Source organism: Eptesicus fuscus, chromosome 11 (genome assembly GCF_027574615.1).
Source record: "Eptesicus fuscus isolate TK198812 chromosome 11, DD_ASM_mEF_20220401, whole genome shotgun sequence".
In the NCBI taxonomy this organism is placed as follows: domain Eukaryota; kingdom Metazoa; phylum Chordata; class Mammalia; order Chiroptera; family Vespertilionidae; genus Eptesicus; species Eptesicus fuscus.
In genome coordinates this window covers 62,824,134-62,841,292 of record NC_072483.1, presented here as the reverse complement: position 1 = coordinate 62,841,292, position 17,159 = coordinate 62,824,134, and the positions used below count along the sequence as shown (strand labels likewise).

Sequence of the window (17,159 nt, the reverse complement as noted above, 5' to 3'; positions counted from 1 at the left end):
CTTCAACAGGAAGAGGATGCAGGGAATAGAGGGAGTGATAGAGGCTGGCAGATAACTCTTGGAGGTGAGATTGTCTCAGTAGAGCAAGGAGGACCCAGGAAGGCTCTGCGGGTGGGGAGGAGGACCCAATGACAAAGAAGGCTACTGTGGTCCCTTAGGGTGGGCAGATCTGGGAAGAAGGGTCGTTTTTAGATATATATATATATCATTATGCCCAGCCAGTGTGGCTCAGTGGTTGAGCGTCGACCTATGAACCAGGAATTCAAAGTTCAATTCCTGGTCAGGGCACATGCCCAGGTTGCAGACTCAATCTCCAGTAGGAGGCATACAGGAGGCAGCCCACCAATGATTCTCATTGATGTTTCTCTCCCTCTCCCTCTCTGAAATCAATAAAAATATATTAATATATATTTTAAAATTTGGTAAAAAGCATGACATAAAATTTACCATCTTAACCATTTTTAAGTATACAGAGTTCAATAGCTAACAAGATTATGTGCTCTTGGAAGGCAGGGAAGGGTGGGTGGGAAGAGATCAACCAATGAACTTGTATGCATATATGCATAACCCGTGGATACAGACAATGGGGTGGTGAGGGAGATGGGAGCAGGCTGAAGAGGTTAATATGGGGAAAAAGAGGACCTATGAAATACTTCAATAATAAAAATTAAAAGAGCCCTAGCCGGTTTGGTCAGTGGATACAACATCAGCCTGTGGACTGAAGGGTCCCGGGTTGGATTCCAGTCAAGGGCACATGCCCGGGTTGTGGTCTTAATCCCCAGTAGGGGGCGTACAGGAGGCAGCTGATCAATGATTCTCTGTCGTCACTGATGTTTCTATCTCTCCCTCTCCTTTCTTCTCTGAAATCAATAAAAATAATTTTTTAAAAAAGAGAAAAAGATCATGTGCTCTCTTGAGGGTTAATACCCCTTCAAAGGATATTACTTCTGGTATTTCAAAGGTGTGTTAACCTGGACGCACAAGAGCAAAGGACAGGGCTGGCTTCAAACCTTTCACTGAAGAAGTTATAGGCCTGGGACGTGCCTACCCAGCATGACCTGCCCAGTTAGGAAGTTATGGTCAGATCTCCCTGTGAGGTTACTTTCCATAGAACCCCATTTTCATCCACAGTATGAACACCACATTTTGTTTATTCATTCATCTGTTGACGGACTTGTGAATTGCTTGTACCTGTTGGAGAGGGGATAATTCTCCCCCTTCTACCCTTTAGTTCTTAATTCTGGACTAGAAATAAAATAATAAAAATTGATACAAGATTAACAGGATGTTAACAAAAATTCCAAGATGAATTAAAAGAGCGTTTTATTTGCAAATCAGGGACGTAGCCCTTGGTGTGAACCAGAGACATGTTCCAATGTGGAGGGGACAAAGCAAGGCTTCCAAAGGCAAAGAGCAGGGGCTGCTGATCAAAGAGGCGAGTGGCTGCGGGGAAGACCACAAACTTCCATCACTGGTTCTCTGAGAGGTGGGGGCAACTTCAAAATTCAAGAATCTGCTGACTCAGGGATCAAAAGTAGGGCTGTGATACAAGAACAATGGGTAACATGATGAGGCATTTGTCAGGTCCTAGTTCTGGTTCAGGCCATAGAGCACAAGTTCTGGGTTACCTATATAATAAAAGCCTAAGTGACTGTTATGGCAGAATGACCAGAACGACCGGTCGCTATGATGAGCACTGACCACCAGGGTGCAGATGCTCAATGCAGGAGCTGCCCCCTGGTGGTCAGTGTACTCCCACAGGGGGAGCACCGCTCAGCCAGAAGCTGGGCTCATGGCTGGTGAGCTCAGCGGTGGTGGCAGGAGCCTCTCCTGCCTCTGCAGCAGTGCTAAGGAGCAGCAAGCAGGTGGGCGGTAAGGAGAGAGGGGTCCCAGTCTGCAAGAGGACCCCCCCCCCAGTGTATAATTTCGTGCACCAGGCCTCTAGTTTATTTATCATCAGACAGCGCAGAGAGAACATTCAGTTGTAGGCGGCAGGAACGGCACCAGGTATCTGAGTGGTGGGGTCAGACTGGACCCGGGTTCAGCAACCTCGGTACTTGAGTTCTAGCTAGGAAAGAATTCAGAGCCAAGACTTAAACTATAAGAGAACATTTCTTTATAAAATTAAGAAATGGGCTGAGGAAATGAGTTACGGAGGCAAAGGAAGGGCCCTAGGAGCTTGGGAGTGAGGAAGGTAATGGTAACATGCCTGAGGGTGGGGATGGGGGGTAGGAAAAGGAGAAGCACTGGGAGAAAGCACTGGGTCCTCCATCCTAAGGGTGTGTTTTTTTTTTAAACATATTTTACTGATTTTTTTACAGAGAGGAAGGGAGAGGGGTAGAGAGTTAGAAACATCGATGAGAGAGAAACATCTATCAGCTGCCTTCTGCATACACCCTATTGAGGATGTGTCCGCAACCAAGGTACATGCCTTTGACCCACGCTCTATCCACTGAGCCAAACCAGTTTCGGCCCATCCTAAGGGTTTTAAGGGTGGAGATTTTAGGGGAGGTTCCAGAGGAAGATCTTATTAGATTCAGCAGTTTTCCAGGTGTGTCCTTTTGGAGTTGTGGCCTCCACTGATTGATTGGCCAGCACAGGGGACCATTATTCAATGCAGCTGGTCCTGAGGTCAGCCATGGGGTTGCTGGTCTGGTTTCATTGCTTTTTTGGGCCCATAGCTGAAATACAACTGAGGTGTAAATGTTTTCTCTAGGGAGAAAAGGTCAAGAGGTTGAAACCACATGACCATGGATATGCTAGGGGAGGAAAGGCCACGCTGGTGGTGAGGTCACACCCTACAGTTATCCGCTGCTGGGCGCGTGTAGCTTTCTGCCCAGGTGACCTTCTGTACCTGGCCCATCACACTGGCTCTGCTCATGTCTGTCTACCACAGTTCTATGGGCCGATCCCAGGCCTGGAAGCAGAGGCATGCTCTTTAAACAGCCTCGGAGTTCACCCTGCAAAAACCCAAGTGTTGGGACACAGATGAGGATATTTAGGCTCTGATAAGTCCTCAAGGAGAAAAACCAGTTTAAAACATGTGCAGGAGACCCACAGTGAGATGCTCAGGTCAGAAAATGAGGCTCAAGAAATGTTCGAACCAGGCACCTTTTTATGTTTTTTGTACAAACACATTTGTGAGAAACTGACCAGACGGAGAAAGTCACTGCTCCTTAAAAGGAATGTAAGCAGGGCTTGGGCTAGCGGGACAGGCTTGTTGGCACAGCCCTCTCCTTCCGGATTCCCAGCTGTGATAAGGTTGTGTCAGCCCTTGGGAGCGGGAAGGCACCTGTGCCTCCCAGGATGTTACCTCCTGCTTTCAGGGACACAGAGGAGAGGCAGGCCTCCTCCTGCTCCTGCTGCCTCCCAGGTGACTGCAGTTGGAAATAATCACTAGGTCACCGTGGAATATTGTGGGGCGGCCTGTCCTGGGCCCCGACACACCTTTGGCTGTTATGGATAGTGCTGTTATGAATATGGGGGTGCAATTATGTCTTGAAGAGCCTGCTTTCAGTTCTTTTGGGTTCATACCCAAAGGTAGGATTGTTGGGTGGGAGGAATGCTTCTCTGAACGCTCCTGATCAGAGGAGAGCAGACTCATGCCTGTGCTCCAAACCCCTGTCCAACAGAGCAAACAACGTCATGTACAGGGCACAGGAGCCCATCCCGCCTGCCCTCTGAAGGCACACCTGTTACCGGGCAGGGAACCTGGCCCAAGCAGGTCTGCCTAGGGCCGACAGGTAGTGTGTGGGTTCTTGAATTCATGCAAGAAAAATTCACAACACAAGTCCAGGTGAATTTTAGAGGACGTTTATTAAAGCTGGGGACAATGAAACAAGGAAGGGCTAGAGCAGTGGTCGGCAAACTCATTAGTCAACAGAGCCAAATATCAACAGTACAACGATTGAAATTTCTTTTGAGAGCCAAATTTTTTAAACTTAAACTTCTTCTAACGCCACTTCTTCAAAATAGACTCGCCCAGGCCATGGTATTTTGTGGAAGAGCCACACTCAAGGGGCCAAAGAGCCACATGTGGCTCGAGAGCCGCAGTTTGTTGACCGGGTCTAGGGAAATGGGCCTAGGCTGGGCTACTTTGGCCTAAGAAGTCAGAAAAGGGGGCCTTGGAGATTTTTCTGGGACGAACTGCCACGGCCCACTGTTGTCCTGGTTGTGAACCTCCTGGGGTCCCTGAGAGATTAGGAGATGCATGTCTTGGAGAAAGAGGTGGGGGAGGCCAGGTGAGCTCCTAGCCAGGCCGGACCTTTGTTTTGAGGGGATTGTAAGGGCTTCGCCTTTAGGAGAGGGCTTAGGGGAGGATCTAAATAGAATATTCGAGAGCTTTAAGTCATGGATCAAAATGAGATTGATCCCTCCCACCCAGTTGATCCTAGGGTGTAGTTGGCAAATGGCACTAATTGGATTTCTGCTACTTGTCTCCCTGAGTAGGATGGTTTAAGCTATTTACCCTCTGGTTGGGGAGGAGAAGTGCAAACTCTTAAGTGCCCCTGGTGTAGAGAAGACAGGATTTACTAGATGGCTACAAACTGCTGCTTAACTCTGTCTCAGTTTTATTCCCCTTTACCTGGCTTACAGGCCTGTCTCTCTCACACACACTGCAAGGCTGGCCCAGCCCAGGGTAATTGGACACACAGACCCGGTCCCCACTGTTGTCACCACCACCCACACTTTTCCAGCGAACAAGACCTTGGGCCGCAGCTCCTAACAAGTAGCCCAGTGCCTGCTCACCTGCCCAGGCCAAGCCTGGTGAAAAGCCACCTGGGTGGCAGGATGACATCTGGAAGCCAAACCCTGTGCTTGCACCCCACCTCCCTCAGCACTCAGAACTGAGCCTGGGCCCAACTGGCTCAAGGAGATGAGGTGAACAAAGGAGTGACAGGTGCCCAGGACTGCAGGAGCAGAGGATAGGGGGAGCCCAATCAGGATCGATCGAATGCTCCTCGTCCAGAGGACACCTGCCTCTTAGCCCCACCCTACCCTGGGGAGACACCTGGGCTTCTCCTTGCTGATGGCTCCACCTTTTGCAGGACCCCTGCCCCAAGGCTGTCACACCCTACAAACAGGAGGGGCTGTCTCAGGGTGGCTGCCTGGGGCACTGGGAGGGACCCAAAGCCTTTTATAGCCAGGGTTGAAGGCCTCCCCTGATTAAGCCCAAAGAGCTTGCCCTGCAGCCTGTGCCCTGGTGTCTCAGCCTTGTCCAAGTTCCAGCCTCACCAGGTCCCGGCCCCTCTGCAGTCCCAGCTCCTTCGCTGGCCCCCCATCCCACAGGCATGCAGGGAGCCCACGAGCTGCTGCTGCTGCTGCTGCTGCTGCTGCTGCTGCTGGGCCTGAGGATACAGCCGTCCCTCGGATTCATCCCAGGTAAGGGGCCCCTCCCAGCGGGCCCACACATGGGGCGCTCCCTCAAGGCTGACCTGACCGCCCTCTCCCCTTGGCCAGCTGAGGAGGAAGACCCAGCCTTCTGGAACCACCAGGCAGCCCAGGCTCTGGACACCGCCAAGAAGCTGCAGCCCATCCAAACCGCCGCCAAGAACCTCATTCTCTTCCTGGGGGACGGTGAGTGTGCATGGCATGTCCATTCCAGAGCCCCACAATCCTGGTACCCAGGGCTACCTATGGACACAGCCCTGCCTGCGGACTCAGACCTGACAGGGTTCTACTCCTTCAGGGATGGGGGTGTCTACGGTGACAGCAGCTCGGATCCTAAAGGGGCAGATGAATGGCAAGCTGGGACCTGAGACCCCCCTGGCCATGGACAAATTCCCATACATGGCTCTGGCCAAGGTAAGGGCTGGGTGGCCTCAGGGTGCTCCACACCACAGGGGTGGGGTGGGCCTAGGGAGCCTGGTAGGAGGGAAGGCCCCAGGAGGGTTGGGGCCTGAGTTAGGGGCCCAGGGCCTGGTCATGATCCGGGTCTCTGTCCCAGAGAGGAGCTGAGGGTGTCTCTGTCCCCAGACATACAACGTGGACAGACTTGTACCAGACAGTGCAGGCACGGCTACAGCCTTCCTGTGTGGTGTCAAAACCAACTTCCTGACCATTGGTGTGAGTGCAGCAGCCCGGTATAACCAGTGCAACACAACACGTGGCAACGAGGTCATCTCCGTGATGAACCGGGCCAAGAAAGCAGGTGGGCTTGGGGCCAGCCTAGTGGGCAGGGGTCGGGCCCAGAGAGCACAGTGGCTCACCCTGACCTGACCTCCATCACCCTCAGGGAAGTCAGTGGGGGTGGTGACCACAACGAGGGTGCAGCATGCCACACCAGCCGGCACCTACGCGCACACGGTGAACCGCAACTGGTACTCGGATGCAGACATGCCTGCCCAGGCGCTGAAGGACGGCTGTCAGGACATTGCCACGCAGCTCATCTCCAACATGGACATTGATGTGGGTCATGGGGCCGTGGGGACCTGAGCAGCGGGGTGGGCCCCACACTGGCCACAGTCCCAGGCAACCCACAGCCTGAGCCCTGGGGCCTGGGGTCTGGCAGTGTCTCTGGGCACGTGGGCTGGTGGTGTAGAAGGTACAGGCAAGCCAGGCTGTTGCCACAGACCTGGTTGGGGGCGGAGGGGACTAGAGATTGTTTGTTCAGGGGGCAAAGGGCCAGGCAGGCCCCAAGCTCACCTGCCCTACTCCTCTGGCTCCAGGTGATCCTGGGTGGAGGTCGCAAGTACATGTTTCCCATGTGGACCCCAGACCCTGAGTACCCTGGTGATGTCTCAAAGAACGGAATCAGGTTGGACAAGCGGAACCTGGTTCAGGAGTGGCAGGCCCAGCACGAGGTGACAGGGGCTCGTGGGTGCAGGGGACAGAGCAGGGGCAAGGGCAGGGCTGCTGGTGGTAGAGCCGTGGGCTGAGGCCTGCTTCTGTCCCTGCCAGGGGGCCCAGTATGTGTGGAACCGAACAGCGCTCATTCAGGCGTCCCAGGACCCCTCCGTAACACACCTCATGGGTAACGACCCACCCCTCCCCACCTTCCTGCCCTGTCCTCCGGGTCCCTGGACACGCATGTGTGCACGGACCCCACTCCACAGCTTGTCCGTCACCCCGGTCCCCTTCCCCACAGGCCTCTTTGAGCCAGGGGACATGAACTATGAGGCCCAACGAGACACCAAGCAGGACCCAAGCCTGAAGGAGATGACAGAGGCCGCCTTGCGTCTGCTGAGCAGGAACCCCCGGGGCTTCTACCTCTTTGTGGAGGGTGAGTGAGTGGCACCCCCTCACTGAGCAGAGGTGGGAGGATATTCAGCGCACATTCCCCACCACCCACCCATGGTCTTTCTGCAGGGGGCCGCATTGATCATGGTCATCATGATAGCACAGCTTACCTCGCACTGACCGAGGCTGTCAGTTTTGATGACGCCATTAACAGGGCCAGCCAGCTCACAAGCGAGAAGGACACACTGACCCTTGTCACCGCTGACCACTCTCACGTCTTCACTTTTGGTGCCTATCCTCTGCGTGGCAGCTCCATTTTCGGTAGGTCTGGGGAGAGTGGCAGGCGCTGCTTCCTCAATTAGGAGGCAGAAAATGCTGTGAGCCTCAGTTTGCTCATCTGTCAAATGGGGTCATAATAGCCATAACCCTGCAGGGTCTTGTGCGGATTAAGTATTGCATTGGCCAGCAGTGCTGGGGCTTAGCCCACAGGGGGCGCTGCAGAGCTGTGTTGGTGCCATCATGGGTCCCCTCTTCCCCGCAGGGCTGGCTCCTGACAAGGCAAAAGACGGCAAGGCCTACACCTCCATCCTTTATGGCAATGGCCCCGGCTTCTCAATCAGCGGGGGCTCACGGTCCGATGTTCTTGACAGCCAGAGCAGTGAGTGCACCAGTGGGCGGGCAGGCAGGGGGAACTCGTGGGAGGGTGCGCACCATGCCTGATTCCCTGTTATCTGTCCAGGTGCCCCCAACTACAGGCAGCAGGCGGCCGTGCCCCTGTCGTCCGAGACCCACGCTGGCGAGGACGTGGCGGTGTTCGCGCGTGGTCCGCAGGCGCACCTGATGCACGGGGTGCAGGAGCAGAGCATGGTGGCGCATGTCATGGCCTTCGCCGCCTGCCTGGAGCCCTACACCGCCTGCGGCCTGACGCCGCCTGCGGAGCCCTCGGAGCCCTCGGCAGGCCCCTCAGCAGGCCCTTCACTGACTTTGCTGACTGGGGCACTGCTGCTGCTGCTGCTGAGGACTGTTAAGCCCTGATTGCCCCACCCCTCACCCTGGGGGCCCACCTCCCCCAGGGGCCCTACACCAATTATGGGCCACTTACTGCCAATACTGAATCTCCCCCTTATCACCCCCAAGCTTCCCAGGGCCTCACCTTTACCCTGCGGTGCACTGCCCCCACTCAGCCACCTTGGAATAGGGCCGGACTGGGGCACCCTGGAGGCTGAGGTGGTGGCTTCCTGAAGTCTCCAGGTTCTCCCAGCTGCTCTGGACTCGCAGCCCCGACCTTGATTGCCAAGGAAGTTTCGTAGCACCATGGGACCTGAGGACTATGGCACATGGGGGTTATGGCACGTGGGGAGTAAGGGGGTGTCCAGGAGAGGGACAGCTTCCTGTCACCCTACAACCTGTCCTATGGCTACTTCCTGGCCATAGGCCGCTGTGGCCAGTACACCCGGTGCCTTTGACATAAAGCCCTGGGCTTCCTCATCTAGGGGCACAGTGTTACCATTTCACAGGGGAGATGGGGACACAGAGAGGAGAGGAGTTTGGCCCCCGTCACTAAGCTACTGAGGTGGTCACCTCCCAATGCCCATCCTGGCTGAGAGCTCCCAGGAACAGCCCTTGCCCCACCCTGAGGCCATGTGGCACTAGACATATATTTGTAAACGGGATTCCCTGCATCCAGGGGCCTCTATTCTGGGAGGGATACATATAAAACTAAATAAACTGCTTTACAATGTAATGCCAGTTCTGATATGTTCTTGAAAGAAAAATTAGTATGTGGGGGTACAGAGTGTGTGAGTCAGAGGGGAAGATAACTCAGATTAGATCAGGGAGCAGAAAGGGACTCACTGAGGAGCAGACAGGTGCCCAAGATTGATGGCAGGAGGGCTTCAGCAATGCTAGCAAGGGCCCTGTGGCAGCAAGTGACTTTGAGACCAAGAGCTGGGTCAGAGTTGGGGGTTGGATGGGGGAAATGAGGGATAAGGAGGAATGGGGAAAGAGCTCAAACTTCATCCAGAGTGTGACTTTGAGCAGGGACAAAACATGACTTTTTTGAAAATATCAACCTGGCATATGTGGGGAGGGACCAAGATGGTGGCATAGGTAAATATAGTACTCGCTTCTTCCCACAACCACATCAAAATACAACTAAGCCCTAGCCGGTTTGGCTCAGTGGATAGAGAGCATAGGCCTGCAGACCAAAGGGCCTCGATTCCGGGTTTGATTCTGGTCAAGGGCACATACCTCGGTTGCAGGCTCGTCTCTGGTCCGGACCCTGGTCAGGGCTCGTGCAGAAGGCAGCCAATTGTGTTTCTCTCACATAGATATTTCTGTCTTTCCCCTCTCTATTTCACTCTCTAAAAATCGGTGGGGAAATATCCTCAGGTGAGGATTTAAAAAAATACAACTAAAGTAACAGAACAACCATCATTCAGAAATGCCTGAAATCTGACTGAATAAGGTCATATCACACAACGAGGGAATTAAGGAAGAAAGCATGTTGAGATGGGAAGGAGGGGCAGAAGTGCAGAATGGGCTAGTCCAGACCCTCATGTGGTGTTTTTTGTTTTTGTTTTGTTTTTTAATTCAGAGGGATATCTTGGCTGTGAAGGCCTCCTGTGAGGAGCATGGGGTCCCATTCCCATGGCAGACCCCTCAGCCCAGGCTTCCAGTACTGGAAAGAGAAGTCCCCATAATTTCAGGCTGTAAAAACCAGCAGCGATTGTGGCTGAGTGACACAGAGGCTTCTGGAGACCAGACAGTTCCTCTTAAAGGGCCAGCACACAGACTTACTCAGACTCACTCCCTCTGAGCTCCAGCGCTGGGCAGCAACTTGAAAGGATCCAGAGACATACATGTAACCTGGGAGGAACTAAATTGTCTGGCATCAGGGCAAGAACTCGGGGGTGGGCAGCTTTCTCCCAGACAAAAGTGCTCACAGAAGTCATTGTTCCTACGCTGAAACCTCTCCCTGACACAGCTGACTGGCAGGCGCCATATTTGAGCCTCCATCAACCTGGCCCACTCTTTGCCCTGCCCTGGTGATTCCCTGAGATTCTGCCTTGCCCAATTTGCAGACCCAAATCATTTGCAGTAGCTTTTCCCTATGAATAGCCTGTCCTGGCTCAGGCTTCAGACTTTCCTAAAATCCCTCAACAAGTAGCAGCTGGACCCACCGAGTCATACCTCTTTTTTTTTTTTTTTAATATATTTTATTGATTTTTTACAGAGAGGAAGAGAGAGGGATAGAGAGTTAGAAACATCGATCAGCTGCCTCTTGCACACCCCCTACTGGGGATGTGCCCGCAACCAAGGTACATGCCCTTGACCGGAATCGAACCTGGGACCCTTGAGTCCGCAGGCTGACGCTCTATCCACTGAGCCAAACTGGTTTCGGCGAGTCACATACCTCTTAATAAGTGGCCCCAGGCCTGACATTAGGTGCAGCCTGTGTTGGATCACAGTTTGGCCTCTCCTGGGCACCTGGAGCCATCTGCAGATCACTCTGTTGCTTGTGTGGGTAGTCCCAGGCAGGGCACAGGCAGTGACTGACTTTGCACCTCCCAGGAGGCCCAGAGTCAGTGTAACTGGAGGAGAGCTTCAGACCGTACCAGATTAAACTCTACACATCTATGAGTGACACACTCAAGGGGCAGACTTGAGCACCAAAGCCCCACTGAAGCAAGTCCTACTCCATAGGGGTGTCTTCTGGACAACAGCTCTTCCGCTGTTGGTCCTCACAGCCAATTGGCCTGGGGTCAATTCCTCCCAGTGACACCAACAGCAATTAAGGTTCAACTACAACAAGACAGCGCACACAGCCCACCCAGGGGTGCACCTAGAGTGCCCAGATCAGGTGATTGGGGAGGCTGAGCCACTGGGCCCTACAGGAGACCTCCTACACAAGGCCACTCTACCAATTCCAGGAGACATAGCAGCTCTACCTAATACACAGAAGCAAACACAGGGAAGCAGCCAAAATGCAAAGCCAAAGAAAAACGTCACAGATGAAATACCAGAAAAAATCTGGAGAAAAAGACCTAAATGAAATGGAAGCAAGCAGACTACTGGATACAGAGTTCAAAACAATGGTTATAATGAGAGCTTCAAGGGACTCAATGAGACTTTCAAGGATCTTAGTGAGAATTTCAAAGACTTGAAAAAGGTCCAGTCAGAAATGAAGGATACACTAATTAAAATGAAGAATAATTTACAGGGAATCAACAGTAGAGTATAGGATTCTGAAAATCAAATCAATGATTTGGAATATGAGGAAGCAAAAACACACATTAAGAAGAGCAAAAAGAAAAAAGAATCCAAAAATATGAAGATAGTGTAAGGAGCTTCTGGGACAATTTCAAGTGGACTAACATTCACATTATGGGGATGCCAGAAGGAGAAGAGAGAGCAAGATATTGAAAACTTTGCCAAAACCAGTTTGGCTCAGTGGATAGAGTGTCGGCCTGTGGACTGAAAGATCCCAGGTTCAGTTCCAGTCAAGGGCATGTACCTGGGTTGCGGGCACATCCCCAGTGGGAGGTGTGCAGGAGGCGGCTGATCGATGTTTCTCTCTCATCGATGTTTCTAACTCTCTATCTCTCTCCCTTCCTCTCTGTAAAAAATCAATAAAATATATTTTAAAAAATATTTAAAACCTGTTTGAAGAAATAAAGACAGGAAACTTCCCCTGTCTTTATTTACTAGTCTTACTAGTAATAGACTTACTAGTCTATGTAGCACAGAGAGTCCCAAACAAGAGAACCCAAAGATGCCCACACCAAGACACATCATAATTAAAATTCCAAAGGTTAAAGACAAAGAGAGACTCTTAAAAGCAGCAAGATAAAAGCAGTTAGTTACCTACAAGGGAGTGCCCATATGACTGTCAGCTGATTGCTCAACAGAAACTTTGCAGGCCAGAAGGACATGGCAAGAAATATTCAAAGTGATGAAAAGCAAGGACCTACAACCAAGATTACTCTATCCAGCAAAGCTATAATTTAGAATTGAAGGTCAGAGAAAGAGCTTCCCAGACAAGGACAAGCTAAAGGAGTTCATTACTGCCAAACCAGTATTACATGAAATATTAAAGGGTTGTCAAGAAGGAGAAGGAGGGGGTGAGGGCATATATGGGAGTGGGGTGGGGGGGTGGCAATGGTAAGATATGTACACGTATAATACCTTAATTAAAAAAATTGAAAAAAAAAAAGAAGAAGAAGAAGAAGAAGAAGAAGAAGAAGAAGAAGAAGAAGAAGAAGGGGAGGAGGAGGAGGAGGAATAAAAAATGAAAAATATAAACAATAAATGGCAATAAATGCAAATCTATCAACAGTTGAATCTAAAAATCAAAATAAATGAACAAGAAATCTAATGAACAAAATAAACTGAAGAATAAAATAGAACCAGAGGCATGGAAAGATGAGACAAACTGATGAATCTCAAGGAAAGGTATGAGAGGGTGTGGGAAGAGATTAACCAAAGAACTTATAGGCATATATGCATAACCCATGGACAAAGACAATACAGTGGTGAAGGTCTGGGTTGGGGTGGGAACTGGGTGAAGGGGGGCAATGGGGCAAGTGGGACATCTTTAATCTGTAATATTCTCAACAATAAAGAGTATCCTATAGAATAAAGAGGTAATATGCAAATTGACCATCACTCCAACACACAAGATGGGCACCACAAGATGGCCAGCAGGGGAGGACAGTTGGGAGGGACAAGGCCAGCAGGGGAGGACAGTTGGGAGGGACAAGGCCAGCAGGGGAGGGCAGTTAGGGGAGACCAGGCTGGCAAGGGAGGGCAGTTAGGGGTGACCGGGCCAGCAGGAGAGGACAGTTAGGGGCAATCAGGTCAGCAGGGGAGGGCAGTTAGGGGCAATTGGGCCAGCAGGGAAGGGCAGATAGGGCGACCAGGCTGGCAAGGGAGGGAAGCTAGGGGTGACCGGGCCAGCAGGGGAGGGCAGTTAGGGGCGACCAGGTCTGCAGGGGAGGGCAGTTGGGGGCAACCAGGCCTGCAGGGTAAGGTAGTTAGGGGCAATCAGGCTGTCAGGTGAGGGGAGTTGGGGGGGGGAGGACCAGGCCAGTAGGGGAGGGCAGTTAGGGGCAATTGGGCTGGCAAGGGAGCAGTTAGGCATTGATCAGGCTGGCAGGGGAGTGGTTAGGGGGTGACCAGGCTGGCAGGCAGAAGTGGTTAGGGGCAATAGGCAGGCAGGCGAGCGGTTGGGAGCCAGCAGTCCTGGATTGTGAGAGGGATGTTTGACTGCCTGTTTAGGCTCAATCAGGTCTAAACGGTCAATCTGACATCCCTCGAGGGGTCCTAGATTGGAAAGGGTGCAGGCTGGGCTGAGGGACACACCCCCTGTGCATGAATTTCGTGCACCGGGCCTCTGGTATATACATATATGAAATCCTGGCTACTCTGAGGAGACTATATTCTGTTTGTTTGTTTTTTGTTGGAGGGAGGAGGGCAGAAGCAGAAGATAGGAACCCTGAGGGGAGATGTGGACACAAACTTGTCTGACCTCCATCCCAGGGCCAACATTCTGGGGAACCCACTCCAGTATAGCTACTTACTGAGTATCTAACCCACCCAAAGGGAACATTTAAAAGAATCCCAGAAAGGTGAAATCAACCATATTTTCCAAAGCATTTTAACAGAATTACAAATTTATTTATCCATTGACAAAAGTGCAGAAAACCACTTGGCTCTGACTGGAAATACTGAGATGATAGAGCATGCTTCTACCATCTTGACTAACACTAACACCACCTTGAAGGCCTGGGTCTCAGGGCAGCTTAGTCCAATCCTGGATTTCAGTGGCTGTCACAAGAATGGGAGCGCAATGGAAGAAGGGCATTGTTAGCTGGGCTCACTGAGCGTCTCACTCACTGGGAACTCCATCCACGGGTTGTGCAAAGGGTTGTGTTAGAATCCAGCTACTATTTTATTTGTCTTCCCTTTGTCAGTCAGTTGATCTTACCCACCAGTGGGAAGGTGCCACGTGTTTGTTTCATAAATGGATTCAAAACCCAAGGTAACCTGCCTTAGACGGTTTGGCTCAGTGGATAGGGCATCAGTCTGCAGACTGAAGAGTCCGGGTTTGATTCCAGTCAAGGGCAAATGCCTGGATTGGGGGCTCGATCCCCAGTGCAAGAGGCAGTCAATCAATGATTCTCTCTCATCATTGATGTTTCTATCTCTCCCTCTTCCTTCCTCTCTGAAATCAATAAGAATATATTTAAAACAACAACAACAACAAGGTAGCCCTACATTTTAAAACTCTACAGATTTTAGAAATAGACTATTCTAGAATTAGTGTTGATGGCCACACAACTTCAAATATTCTAAAGAACATTGAACTGTGCACTTTAAAAGGGTGAATTTTATGGTATGTATTTTTTTAGAGAGAGGAAAGGAGAGAGAGGGAGAGAAATGTCAATTTGTTGTTCCATTTATTTATGCATTCATTGAATGATTCTTGTATCTGCCCTGACAGATCTACCCTACAACCTTGGCATATTGGGACAATGCTCTAACCAACTGAATTACCTGACCAGGGCTATCTAAATTTTATAATAGTTTCTGCTTCCAAGTTATTTCCATGTGTAAGTATGAGGGGGTGTATTGTCAAACACAATGTTGCCTGCAAAGTCAGGTGTCCATGGGAACATTCCCAACATCTGTTTGGTTGTCTTTACCTTGAGGGGGCAGACACATGGAAAGTGTGTTTTTTAAGGTTCTTATTGGGGGCCTAAGACTGACAGATCTTGTCACTCAAGACATGTCAGGACCTTGGTCTTGAATTAGGAGGGAAGTTAGAAAGAGAAGGAGGAAAGCTCACACGAGCCCCTTTCCATACTTTGCCATCAAGACGACTCGTTCTTGGTTGTCTGGAGAGTTTTCATGGTCACACCCAATCTTGTAACTGTGAGCAGGACACCTCACTGGCTGGGCTCTGCTCACCCTGAAGCTGCTGCAGTAGAAAAATCCCGGGATTTCTAACATGAGCCTGCACTTACCCCTTGTGGCCATAAATCAGTCTGAAGAATGCATTGATGATTAACACTTTGGTTGGGTAGTGGGTCTTACAGGGCTCAGAAGACTCATTCCTAGGAAGTCTCAGTATCACCCTCTTGTAGAAATGGCGGGCCATTGAGGATGGGGCAATACTGTAACTGTGGGATGTGAATTGAGGCCAAATTTTTCCCAAAGGAATGGGCAGGTAAATGGAAGGCAGTCAGGTTGTATGGCCTTCATTGTGAAAAACACTCTGGATCATTTCCATCTTGTGACCTATCGTGGTCCTAGGTTTTGGGTCTGTCTCATTTTTCTGTATTTTGCATCTAGTGTAACATTTACATAAGCCATAAAGAGTATTGACAGTTATTTTATACTAGTACATCTTCAGTAATCATAAACAGTTGAGCTGTATAGAAAAAAAGAATAAGTACAGTGGAACCTCGTTTCTCCAACAATTCGCTTCTCAACCTTACAACCTCTTCATGCTGATACCTGTATGATCAGTCACGCATCTCTCAGGTGACAAACAGGAGAAAATGTGTGAATATGAGTCAGTTTACCACTGTAAAAATCTCAGGACAGTATGCTGTGAATATTTCTGTGTGTATTTTTTTCTTTTGTTGCTACTTATAATTTTTGTTGCATTTTCATTTTTTACTATACATTTCCTTTCCTTTTTGTTAAATTTTCATTTACAGCTCATGTCCTTTTTGTTTTTAAAGTGCTTATTTGTAGATTAAACAGTATAATAGATAGGTACTGAAAATAAGAAAGGTTAAAACAGGGAATCATTAGGGGGTCTGGAACTGATCAATTCAATTTACATTATTGCTAATGGGGAAAAAGAATTCGGTTTTTGAACAGCCTTCCAGAACAAATTAAGTTTGAGAAACGAGGTTCCACTGTATAACTATTATACTATTACTAGAGGCCCAGTGCATGACATTCGTGCACTGGGGTGGGGGTCCCTCAGCCCTGTCTGTGCCCTCTCATAGTCTGGGACCCCTTGGGGGATGTCCACCTGTCAGCTTAGGCCCGAGGGGATCAGACCTGAGCCGGCAGTCAGATATCCTCCTCGCAATCGGGGCTCTCACATTCTGGGACCCCTCACTCCTTACCACCCGCCTGCAGCGGAGGCGGGAGAGGCTCCCGCCACCACTGCTGCTCTCCCAGCTGTGAGCCCGGCTTCTGGCTGAGCAGCACTCCCCCTGTGGGAGCGCACTGACCCCCAGGGGGCGGCTCCTGCATTGGGCATCTGCCCCCTGGTGGTCAGTGCGATCCACCCACCATTCCGTTGATTGGCATATTAGGGTTTTATTATACAGGATTCGTAGACAGGTAAAGACAATCCAAAAAATGGATTTTGAGAGCAATATCAATCTGGAGATTCACAGGCCTTGTCAATGTCTTGGGAGCACTCTCTTCGTCAGTTGTCAGCAGCATCTCATCCTAGAGAAGTCTGATGTCTGTTCTAGGTACAGGCAAGTGGACATCTGACAGGGGCAGAACCTTTTTTTGATGAGAAATGTGAATCCATGAGTTAACCCCTTTAAGTTGAGTTGCACACAACAATAAAACTAAAAAAAAAAAAAAAAGGTTTAGTTGCACATGGATTCATTAATAACACCTGATCTGGTCTTTTCTAATGAGATTGGAGAGAGGCTTTTGTCTATTCCAATAGACAAAATCTGCTGATTGTAAGCCATGGTCTTTGAAGTCTGCGTTTCCTGGAAGTGCACTGTGAAATGAATCATCTACTAATTTATCAATTTTTAAAAACAGAATCTTTTATTAGCAGGGAGCAAAGAACATTCTTGGGTCCAGATAATTTGATTGCTTACTGCTGTTTGTTTAGCTGCTGCATCAGCTAAATGATTTCTTTTTGTTTGCTGGTAGCTTTAGAATGTCCAGGAATCTTGATTATTTCCAGTTGTCTTGATTGCTGTATGTGA

At 50.2% G+C, this 17,159-nt stretch overlaps 1 protein-coding gene across 1 annotated transcript; it reads left to right on the top strand.

Annotated features, from left to right (window-relative positions):
- The first annotated feature begins 5,285 nt into the window (after window positions 1-5,285).
- Window positions 5,286-8,214, top strand: LOC103283437 (intestinal-type alkaline phosphatase-like). Its single transcript, XM_054723145.1, has 11 exons — window positions 5,286-5,382; window positions 5,461-5,577; window positions 5,690-5,805; window positions 5,977-6,151; window positions 6,236-6,408; window positions 6,669-6,803; window positions 6,901-6,973; window positions 7,088-7,222; window positions 7,309-7,500; window positions 7,721-7,837; window positions 7,919-8,214. The coding sequence occupies exons 1-11, from the start codon at window positions 5,292-5,294 to the stop codon at window positions 8,212-8,214; spliced, it is 1,620 nt and encodes a 539-aa protein (XP_054579120.1). The 5' UTR covers window positions 5,286-5,291.
- Window positions 8,215-17,159: the final 8,945 nt, after the last annotated feature.